We start from the raw sequence: 12,338 nt of genomic DNA on the forward strand, positions 1-12,338 counted from the left end.
AAGAAGAAGAAGAAGAAGAAGAAGAAGAAGAAGAAGAAGAAGAAGAAGAAGAAGAAGAAGAAGAAGAAGAAGAAGAAGAAGAAGAAGAAGGGCCCTGAATGGCTCCCATAGGGCCAACTGTCACCCTGGGGTAGCTCCCCCATCCCCCTTGTGCTGGGAAGTCTCTCCCCGACTTCACACAGCAGAAAAATAAGGTTCACAGCATTGAGCAACTTACCTACTTCGTTAAGCCACCTGACACAGACATGGAATGTGAACACAGCCAGCTCCAAACCTTGGTGCTTCCACTTAGCTACCAATTTTTTTCTACTTAGACCACATTTTAGTGAATAAATGGTTGTAAAATAGTAATGAATTTTAAATGTAAATATCCTTTCAAAATAATAAAAATGAAATACATTCCCGAAATTCTCAGGGGCATGCACTGATGTTTTTTTCTTTTTCATTTTTCACTTTCATCTTTCTAGATCAAGTTTTTGATGATTTCACTTGCCACAATTGAGTATTATGTCTGCTAGAAAGACTCCCTCTCCACACTAGCATTTCCACACACAGATGCCCCTCCAGATGTGTTTCTCCAACATTCTCTCCATGAGAATTTCTTTAAAGTATGCTTACGCTTAAGTACTATATGTTTATTACTAGTCATTAAAATTCTGGATGAAACCAAAACTCCAGTTCTGTATCTTAAGAACAAGGTCTTTGAAACTACTCTTTCAGTGGTCTCTTTGATTTATTTCCTTAAATGTGGTATTCTAAAGGATTGAAGAGATAAGGGTCAGGGAGATAGCTCAACAGACTAAGTACCTGCTTTGCCAAGCACAAGGACCAGAGTTCAATCCCTGTGGACCAAGGCTCAGTCCCTGGTCCTGCCTGCCATGCCAGCCCCACCCCTTGGGCTCACTGAGCCCATGACCAAGTCCAGGTATGGTGTCACATGCCTGTAATCCCAGCTCTGGGGAAGCTGAAAACAAGAGGATCACTACAAGTATAAGCTGCATAGTGAGACCCTGTACCAAATACATATATTAAAAAAGGGATAGAAATAGAAAATCACTTTCAAATACATGAGACATAGCTGTAATTATACATTTAAGCAACAAGGTCTGGGATTTCTGGTAAATTAGCAAACTTCTAAACACAGACTGGAGCCGGGGAGATAGCTCAATTGAATAAGCACCTGCCTGGCAAGCACAGGGTCCTGAATTCAATCCCCAGTACTGCAAAAATAAATAAATAAATAAATAAATAAATAAATAAATAAATAAATACTGTAGTAATGGAATTGATTGTATTTTTAAATAGCTTACCCACTGGTTAGCATCATTTGGAAATAATATTTACTAGAGGCCATATACATTTCTTCTTCCATGCCCTCTTTCAAAAGAACCAGGGTAAGCATTTCTATAATGATAAAAGGAATTACTCGTGCATTTCCCAAACACCAACCACTGGACTAAGATGCTTTATACAGTATTAATTAGTCATTAATTTTCATGACCAAGAAGTTCTGCCTGATATGAAAATGCATTTTGTGCTCTTTAAAACTCAGGATTGGACCAGGAAGATAGTTCGGTGGTCTAAGTAACTTCCTGGAAAGTTCAAGGACCCAGGTTCGATTTCCAATCCCACATGCCATGCTGGCCCCATGCCATGCCAGCCACTGAAACCGGGCTTGGTGGTACATGCCTGTAATCCCAGGACTGGGGAGGCTGAGACAGGAGGATCACTATGAGTCTGAGCTGAGTAACAAGACCCTGTACTGAATAAATAAATAAAGCTTAAAAAAAATTCGGGGGTGCCAGTATATAAATGGCAATGTGAATAGTGCCTCTTGGGAAATGTGCCTGCCCAACCCATAGAGTGATCTGAAGGCCGATAGCATCTAATCCCCACATGATGGAAACTGAGGCTTAGAAAATTTAAGCTATAGATATAGATATAGATATGGATATAGATATAGATATAGATATATAGCTTAATCTGTATGATAAACACCATTCTAAATTTTCCTAAAGAATATTATTTAACTATGGTACCTTAAAACATGACCGTGTATGCAAACATTTCAAATGCACAAGCACAAACACTCATAGTGCAGAAATGTCCATGGCAGACTGCCCATTAACAACTGAGTTGGAGTCAGTTTTTCAAGAATGTTCCAGAATAGCCAGGGAGATAGCTCAGTGGCACAGCGCCTGCCTGACAAGCTTAAAGATCCTGAGTTTGATCCCCCATACCAAAAACAAGAATATTCCAAGATAAACCAGGATCCAGGAGAGTTTCAATACACGGCAGACTAATGGGGTTTGCCCCTTATAATTTTGTGAGTTATACCAAATTATGAAGACATCTCCCAAGTGAACCTACAGGTACAAGGAGCAGACCCACAGGTTCTCTCACTCATGGTTGTAATAAATTTGAATCTTAGTTGGAAATAATTACTGAACATTTATGTGTTGTATCAGGCAGCTTTCTGTCACTGTAACAAATACCAACAACCATCAATGCATCAAGAGGAGAAGTTCATTTCACCTCACACTTCCAGAAATTCTAGCCAACAATCCATTGGCCCCTGTGCTGCAACAGCACCTCACAGCAGGAGCACATAATGAAGCAGGACTGCTGACCTCATGGCCAGGAAGCAAGAGAGAAAGCAGCAGTAAGAGGCTGGGGTCCTACTGTCCCTTTCAGAGACAAGCTCCCAAAGACCTCAAGATTTCCTTCCAGGTCTATCCCTTAAAGTTCCACCACTTTCCAATAGTGCCACACCTGGGACCAAGCCTTTAATCATGGGAAGGACTTTTGAGAAACCCTTGAGATGTAAACCATGGCACCCAGAGATGGCTCACGCTACATTTGATTGTCAAATAGGCCTAGTTGTTAGTTCTTTCATGAGCCATAGCTTTTATTCCAAAATTCAAAGCACTGCAGAATGTGAATGGGTTCCAAGATAGTTCTGTGGTCAATGACTTGCAAAACTGCGGTGTTCTACTTCACCCTGCGAGAAAGTTCTACTTCATCATACTGAGAACAGAACATTTCTTCAGTCTGTTTTGAGAACCTTTGCATTTTCCTCATTTTACATTAAATATTTTTGAACATCTATCCTGACACTAAATTTAGCATTAATCAATAGTACATTAAAATGAACAGAGAACTCATTGGAAGACAACACTATGTATTACAACAAATACTATGAAATTCATATTACTTTGTTAAATGTAATTCTTTATCGCTTGCAATTTTTTCTATTTTAATTCCAGTTTGTACTCTCTTCAAACAATAAAAAAGTGAATAGAGAATGGTCCCTATCTGCAAGAAACCCATAATGAGAAAGAAAAAAGAGAGAGAGAGAGAGAGAATTCACACTCAAGGAAAGGAGTAAAGTATATAATATGTAAATAGATCAGTTTTAAAACACAGAGTAGCACTAATGAAATATGAATAAAGTGCTGGGGAGGGATTACCTCAGCCAGTGGGTGGGGCAGGAGATTGGAGAAAGATTCACAAGAGAAAAGGCAAGGCCCTAATGGGTCTAATTTGTTCATTTTTTCAGTACCAGGCATTGAACTCAGGACCTTGTGCATGCCAGGCAGGCACTTATGACCATTGAGCTGTCTTTCCAGCCCTAATGGTTCTTTTTTTTTTTTTTTTTTTTTTGGTGGTACCAGGGATTGAACTCAGGACCTTGCATTTACCAGGCAAGCACTTATTACACTGATCCATCTCCCCAACCCTAAAGAGAAGGTTTTTTGTTGTTTTTGTTGGGTTTTTTTGTATTTTAGGGAAGGGTCTAAAGGTGTTCAGGACCTCACTACTAGACTGGACTTGTAGTGATCCACCTGTTTATAGCCTCCCAAGAGCTGGGATTACAGACATGCACCACCACGCCCAGTCTCAATTGTAGTCTCAGTGTGCCCCAGAGGTGGGGCTGGCATGGCAGGCCTGGGGATTGAACCCCTGACCCTTGAGCCTACTTGCAGGTGCTTTAATCCACTGAGCTATTTGGCCTGCCTTCTTAATGGGCAAGGAGGAGGGCCCAGTTAAGAAGCTGAGATGGAGAACAGGTGGGAGCAAGCTGCTTCTTGCTACATAATTAACTGCAAGTGTGTAACAGGAAATTTTCTTCCAGTTGTCATTATACCACTGCTGTGTCCTCTCTTGATTATATTTTCCTCAAATTGAAAGTCAATAATCAGGGGAGATTTCTTAGGCTGTTATTTGAATGAAAGTAGAATTCAGGTTCAGGTATAAACTTCTGTGATTTCAAAAAATATGATTTTGAACATCTCTCTGTCTGTTCAAAAATTAGCCACAGCGTCCTCACTTTTTACCGATAAATTCATAAGAAACATGAAGGGCTTTTTTATTCACAAAGCGTAATTTAAAGATCACAGCTAGGGCAGGGGAGATAGCTCAGCTATTAAGTGCCTGCTTTGGCAAGTGCAGGGACCAGACCAGGGTTTGATCCCCTGTCCCAAAAGCCACAACTGCCCCACCCCCGGGTGCACTGAGCTGCCCACCAAGTCCAGGTATGGTGGCACATACCTGTAATCCCAGGGCTGGGGAGGCTGAAAACAGGAGGATCACTATGAGTCTGAGCAACAGACTCGTACCCTTTACCAATTACATACATAAAATGAAAAAAGAAGAAAGAAAGGAAGAAAGAAAGAAAGAAAGAAAGAAAGAAAGAAAGAAAGAAAAGAAAAGAAAAGAAAAGAAAAGAAAAGAAAAGAAAAGAAAGAGTCACCACTAAACAACTATCAATATTTATTAAGAACAGGATAATATTCTTCAAAATAATTACTTTCCCTAGTGTGTATTTAAATTGACAGCTGGACAGCAGCTTCCTGTGCTCCACATTGTTACCTAAGAGCAACACAGAAGCCATTACAGAACCTAAAATTATTGTCCACATGATGACCCCCACAAACTTTGCCAGGCAATTTCTGACCTACCTAAATAACCATATCCAAAAAGTTCGACATTACTGTGGCACCTCCAAACCTGAGCTATTCCCTCATCATAGTACAATAATGTACCATGGAGCCAATTTCCACATCAGCTTACAAACAGGGGTAAGAAAACATTATGGTTGGGGTTTCAGGGGAGCTAGCAACCCATGACATTTAGGTAAATCAAGTAGCTGCTCTCCTTCATATTCATAGACTTCATTAAAGACGGTGACTCTGGTGCTCTCCTGAACATGGTTGGTTTATGGCTATTTTTCTATCTTATCAAGTCTACTGTAGTTCCTTCAGCAAGGAGAGAAACTTGGGTTTTCTGCACATATTCTGGACAGTATAAGCCTTGATTTCTGCTCCTACAGTATATCCCTATGCTCGTGAGACCTCTAGCCCTGCCAACAATAGATGTGTGAACTCAATTACACGAGTTGCATTTGTCTGATCAAAGTTCACACTCAGAAAGGTTGGCAAAGAGCATCTTTCAACACTGCCATCTCACACTCATTACAGCTGAAATCGGAAGCATCACACCAGAGGAAATATTGACTAAAATCCTGCTTGCTGTTCATTCAGAAAGGTTGCTTCCCCAGAACTGCTGGCATCCCCCTTCCTCGAAGAGACTCTTTCTTGCATTCTGTCATTTCTGATCCTATCCTCAGGTCGAAGTCACACACTTACCCCATCAGAACCTAACAGCAATGATGTGCTATTGTCCAGTCCAATATCTTCAAATTAAAACAGCAACAAGAGTTGTGCGGAATGGCTATTTACAAACTATATGCTTCCTTGTGAATACCTGGGAGCTGGCGGGACAGGATGGTTTGCACTGATAGGGAATGATAGAAATGACAAATGAGCAGTGTCTAATTACTTAGGCGTTGCTCACCTCCGAGACGAAAGTAAGAAAAGCAAGAGTTAGGGTTGAAACTCCATCCTCCTCTAACCCTATTGTGTCTGTGTACCGCAGCACATATTAATGTAACATCAAGCCCTATTTTTAGACCTCTGCAATTCCACAGGCATAAATCATTCTGTGCTACAAGTCACCTCTGAGTTAGCAATGCCAAGTTTAACATTTTGCAGGATCTTGCAACAATACAATTGGAAGGAAGTGATATTTAAATTGAATAGTGATAACTTTAATAGAATAAAATTGGTCTAAAAATAGGTTGAGAAAATTTATTAGGTTATAATTAAAAGGAAAAGTGACAAATGTGCCATTTAGCTAATCCTCTCTTCACAATAGCATTCACAGTTGAATTTAGAATGCTTTTCTTCTGAGGGAAAAAGCTAATGAAATACAGTAGTCTTGTTTTCTTTTATGTAATACTGATTAACGCTCAGTGATTTTAGACACCAGGGCTCTCTGAGTTGCACATCTGATTTAAAAGGGAAAGACATGGAATAACTTAAAGCTACATGCTAGTGTCAAAGTGCTTTTCAAAATAACAATCCATACCCATTGTTGAGAAAATAGGATTAAAAGAAAAATCTTCTTTCTCCCAACCTAAAAATCTTCTCCACAAAGATAGTAAGGAAATATTTTTATTATTGAATAACATTAAACCAGCATCTAATGTACATCATAAACCATACAATGAGATTTTGCAAAGATGAAATCTTAGTCTATTACAGATATACAAATCACTGTGTGCATATTTTTCAAGATACACAATAGTCCTCAAGTAAAAAGTCTTGCTAACACCATTTTGCATCCATAGATCATCCCAAATTTACCTGGTAACTTGGGCCACCATCCCTGTGTGCTAACTGGCTGTATGCTGAGCAGAAGCAAAACTTCTCATTTCTCGATGGCAGTAGTGCCGTGACTCGGCTCAGTCTGCCCACTTGATTATCTCAAATTAGGCTCCTACCAGCCCCAAAAGCCTGGGAGGTGGGGATGCTACTTCCTGGTGCTTACACTCCACAAAGAGGACTGCAAGGCTTAGGGAGACATTCTTGAGTCTTAAAGCTGGAAAAAAAAAAAAAGCCTGTCTAGTTTTCAACAGGATTTGTATACATTCTAAAGAGGAGAAAGTACTTACAATTACAGTACAAGTTTTCTGAGGTAGATGCTCTAAGGAAAAGAAAGGGAAAGCTGTTGCTTGTATTATTTTGAACTGGGAAAGCTAAATCTCCTATTTCTAACTTGGACTGCCCTTCCATCATATAGGTTTGGTGTGATTACCATAATGCAAACTCATTTACAGAATTCTAGAAGAGAAAATCAGAAACAAAAAGAGCAAAGCAAAAACGGTTTCTCAACCATTAAATCAGCACGAATTAATATCTTATACCAAACCACATACATTATGGACTATAATGATTATTGATAATATTGTTCACCGGGGGAAAAGCAACTTCTTAACAAGCCTTCTTTTCCTGCGTATTTCTGGCAGAGAGGATGACTTCATTTTTAATTTGTCCCAAAGTAAATTTATAATGATAACCAAAGGGAAACAATTAGCTCCCCTGTATGAGATTATCTATACAATCATTAGCCATTAAAAATGTATTATATTGAATACAAAGGGGAGCTTGCATCTATCTAAATAATGCATGTCACCCTACTGAACACAAAATGTATGACAGAAATAAGGTAGATAAATCAACTTACCAACATTCCAAATCAATCTTACAGTTAAAATGTATATTTGGCCGATGATGCAACCCAGGCGCATAGCTTAAACTATTTAGTGAACTTTCTAGCTAGGTACGTAATTTTCCACTGAGGGCTCTGATACAGCATTGTCTAATGCTGGCATTAAGGGGGATGTGTAATACCAATCAATAGCCAAATAAAATAAAACCACCAGAAGTCAGAAGGGGATAATGCAGAGAGTAATGCTTTCTGACGAGACCTTTAGAGGGCAACATCAAAAGCAGCCATCCCGGGGCTGCTGCCATTAGTAAGGCAGAGACAGCATTTACAAAGTGCCTAACGTGGTTCCTGTGGAATGAAAACTAGGTGCGACCTTAGTTATTGTGAAATGAACTTTAATTCATCTAGAAAATGTTATGATCAAAGGGAATTATCAGAAAGCAAAAAATAAAGGTTTCATAAAACACCGAGATCCAAATTCAGACGTTATCACAAAAGTTTTCTGGTTTCTGATGTCTAGGAAGACGGTGAGAGAGGCAGAAGGGAAGGGATGCTTCAAGTGCCTGACTGGAATTTCGATGCCACGGAATCTAAAATCTGCCCTCAAATCGGATGTGTTTTGAGAACTAAAAGAAAGACAGAAAGAGTCACTAAAGATGACACTTTGGCCTGCTTGCTGGGTTTCCACAGAGGAATGGCAAGCTTTTCTTTAGTATATTTTCCCTTAATTTACATGAAAAGTGAAGCTATTTCTCCAACACACCCCTAATATCCCACTGTGAAGACAGCTGCCTTATTTGCCTTTCAGCAAATTAAAAGTTAAAATAGCTGCACTGTCAAGAGCAGCCACAGCAATTGAGAGACTTGTAAAGGAGCTTCATATTATGGCAGCAGTGTCCTGCTTCCACAGGGTCACCGCTGCCATTTAACTTCAGCGGAGCCTCCTGAGAAGAAAGGATACCTTCTTTCACCACCTTATCATGCAGCTGTCGGCTGCTTTCCTGGTTGACAGAGATTGAGACAAAATTCCTCCTGAGGAAAGTTTCATTGCCTTAGATCTACATACACTGACTTTGTGTTTGTTTGTGACAGGGTCTCCTCAAGTAGCCCAGGCCAGCCTTGACTTGAGGCAGTCCTCCTGCCTCAGCCTCTGTAAAGCTGGGCTTACAGGGTTGCACAGCCATGCTCAGCTCTGATTTCTGCGTTTAAATTCTCATCTTGTTAAAATTCACCTCCTTCTGCTCCCGCTAATAATTAATAAGTAAAAGTTAAAAGCAAAACAAAATTTAAATCACTCTCCATCCAGGTTGACCAAAAGTAAAATATCTCTGGTGTGTTTTAAAAATAGCTGAGAATGAAGATCTGTCAATTGAGAATAGGGGCTCAGATCACCAATCAGACCTAATAAATCTACTGGAAAACAGAGATACACCAAAAACATTACCAAAGGAAACATCAGACTAATTCTGTCAGGGTTTTAAGCTTGATTTGCACCTCATTTTTCCAAAGAAGCCAAATTCTCTCTCAACCAAAAAAGAGAGTAGCAAATTCTGACAAGATTTCAAAGCCATGTAGGTTTTTCTTCTTGTTTTTAGTTTTAATCTTATTAATTTTGGTCTAAAGACTTTTAGTCTATGTTGTTGTTAGATACTTTACAGGATTTTCATTTACGGAAATGAGCTAAAATGCTTTCTTAAGCAAAGCTTGCATTCAGAAAAGAAATTAAAATACAAAGTTTGGAAAACATCCTAAGGAAGGATGATATTACTGGATTCTAATTTTCTCAAATTCATGACAACCACAACCTCCTCCTCTTCTGGTGTACTAAAACTTACTCCTTAGTTAAAAATCTTTTAGATGAATAAAAGCATAGTACTAAATATGGCTATAGTATTTATTACTTTAATATTTATTTTAATATTTATCATTCATTTTAATACTCAATGTTTATTTTTAATATTTTATATTTATTACTTCTAGAGCCTATTAAAACCATTTTCTCTCTTTTCTATTTTTTAAGAAGGTATGAAAGAGTATTATACAAAAAATTTATTCTTAGACCCTGAGTTTGTTCCCAAACACCAAAAAAGAAAATAAAGTAATTCTTTTATTCACTGCCTCTTCATGTCCTTTTTCAGCCATATTTTGTGATTCAGTTGAATGTGTAAACTTTTATCACAAGTACACAATTTCTAATGTGCAACAAATTGAATTGTTTAGGAATGCAAAGCCCATGTCTTAATAATTGAAGATATTTTGTTAAATCAACCAAGAAAAACATTGAAAATCATGGGTCAGCCTGCTAAAACCCTCCAATTAGTAAAACTTCTAATAGAAACAAAATTAGTACCATTTCCAGGCACATTAATTGTGTGATTAGATTTAATATCCACCACCCAATTGTCTTGTGGACTTACATTTCCACTTGACATGAAAGCAAAGTACACTGCACAGGCTATGAAATTGTAGAGCCATCTTTAAATCACAGTCCAGTGGAATCCAAAGCCCATGCTTTTAATCATTACATAACATTCTCGGACATGTCTACATAAGTTGTCATTATTAAAATTGCACAGGTTTCTCTTCATGGTTTGATTGCTAACAATAAGAGTCCCCAAAGATTTCCCCAAAGCATTATTTTTATTTGTATTTTTGTCATGGTTCTTAGGTGGGCCATAACCTATTTCAAGAGTTCCATTTAGGGCCGGCCAGATAGCTCAGTGGACTAAAGCGCCTGCTGAGGCAGAGCGCAGCAGTGGTGGGATCCCTGGCGGGCTGTGCCAGCCCCACTCCAGAACATGCTGAGCTGGCAATTGAGACTGGGTGTGGTGGCGCATTCCTGTAATCCCAGCACTTGGGAGGCTGAAAACAGGTGAATCACTGTGAGTCCCATCTACGTAGTGAGACCCTGTAGACCTGTAGTCCCTGTACTAAGTCCATAAAGAAAGAGTTCCATTTAAACTAAAAATATGTTGATATAATTATAGATTCATTGAAATACTGTATGATTTTGATCATCTAGGCCAAGACTGATTTCTAAAACTAATACTTTTCTTTTTAAATGTTTTCTCAAAATATTGACTTTTGACAACTTCTCTATAACCTGGCTATTTTCTATTTCTATTCTAATTCTAAATCTATAACAGAAACCTTATACTGACCAACATTATCAAACTGAAGACAATCAAGAGTCACTTCTTATCTGCACAGAAATTGCGTATACCTCCCTCCCTGGTCCCCCAATTTTCAAGTTTATGTCTCAGATTATTTTCATATTGCTGCAGGAGGCCAGTATGGGATGTGGTACTGACATTTTTTTCTGTTTATGACAGCAAGTCTCACAACCTATGATAAAATTTTTACAGTTCATGAGTTTCTAGCTTTGTCCTTGTTAGCAGAGGCCATTGTGTCTAAACTGATCCATACAGAAAGCACAGTGTCAGGATCAAATTGGTGACCCAAACCCAGGTGCACAAAAATACAAGTTTTTGTGTATTTATATTTCTTCAACTCAGTGATGGAAATGACATTTAAAGATCCATCCCCTCCCAATCCTCATACCTACCCGCATCTCTCTCCCCAGTCTAATATCAAAAGATTGCCTCATTTCTACCATATGGAGAGATTTTAATTGTACCAAAGCTGGGAACTAAGGCATAAAGCTCAGCATCAAACTCCATTTAACCGCAATAGTACCCACTCAAGCATGTAGCTTCCTTTCTTGTCCTTGGTCACTGGCCCAACCAGCTGATTGCATCAGGTTCCATATTAGCTCTGTTGGGTCTATCTAGTTCGTTGCCAGTGAAATCATTTGGTTTCATCCTATCCGTAGTCTAGCCAAACAGGGCACCTCAAGGGAATAACAGAGGACTAAAGAGAGAGAAAGGAGTGTTTGATTAGTGTAGGAAAAGAACACATTTAAGTAAAATGTGAATTAGTTCTTTAGGCTACCGCTGAAAACAGAAATAACTAATCAGACTTTTGCAAAACATGAAGGGTATGCTTCAGATTCACTGGCACTCTGTGTACTGTGTGGCTTAGCAGAATTTCACTGGGAGGGATCTGAGAGGTTTCTCAAAAGAGACTAGTAGCATCCTCTGAAGCAGCTTGAGAACAAAAGGCCTGAAGTCCACAGGGCCACAGCTGGAAGAGACACACCTCAGCAGTAAGTGAGGTCTTGTAGACAGAGAAAACACAGTGGTTCCAGATCCACAGCTGTCACAGAGATGCCTGCTTGTAATTACAGGAGTTTGGGCAGCTTTATGCAATGTCGCCGCTCTCATGAGCTCAACTCCATATAGCACGATCCAGACTCTGGTGGAATAGTAACAGGGAATTGTTGATTTCTTTAACAGTAGTGAATTCTCTCAAACAACGAAAGGGAAACTTTTTGTCCTTACTAAAACTGACAAATTTGGAGATAATGGTATTTGTCATTTTAATATCTTATTTTCCCTTTCATTTGGAGTGTTTGGTGCTTTTTCCTCTACATTGTGAAGTACAAACTCTAGGATCACTGCTGTGTCCCAGCACCTGAAATGGGGCTTAGGAAACAGCAGCACTCGCTATGAGAAGTGAGTCATGGGAGTCGGAGCCATAGGGCAGGATGCTGTGAGGGGCTGAATTGCATCCCCTTCAAAATGCACACTGTACTTCATACTGTAACTGTCTTTGGAAATAAAGTCCTTCAAGAGCTAATTAGTGAGGAATTTCTGCCGACTTCCAGGAACCACCAGACCCAGTCCTAGCCCAGGAATTTCTGCCGA

At 39.2% G+C, this 12,338-nt stretch overlaps 1 protein-coding gene across 3 annotated transcripts in view; it reads right to left on the minus strand.

Annotated features, from left to right (window-relative positions):
• Fam19a2 (family with sequence similarity 19 member A2, C-C motif chemokine like) overlaps positions 1-12,338 on the minus strand; it is a 564,584-nt gene that overhangs the window by 469,189 nt on the left and 83,057 nt on the right. For 2 of the 3 annotated variants that reach the window (XM_023701719.1, XM_023701720.1), the window contains exon 1: positions 1,311-1,365. The exons of the other annotated variant lie outside the window; for it this stretch is intronic. In XM_023701719.1, coding sequence (XP_023557487.1) covers positions 1,311-1,360 — 50 coding nt within the window. In that variant the 5' untranslated portion in view covers positions 1,361-1,365. Of the gene's footprint in view, positions 1-1,310; positions 1,366-12,338 lie in introns of those variants that run through there. 3 annotated transcript variants of the gene reach the window in all.

This window comes from Octodon degus, unplaced genomic scaffold, assembly GCF_000260255.1.
Source record: "Octodon degus isolate 3935 unplaced genomic scaffold, OctDeg1.0 scaffold00139, whole genome shotgun sequence".
In the NCBI taxonomy this organism is placed as follows: domain Eukaryota; kingdom Metazoa; phylum Chordata; class Mammalia; order Rodentia; family Octodontidae; genus Octodon; species Octodon degus.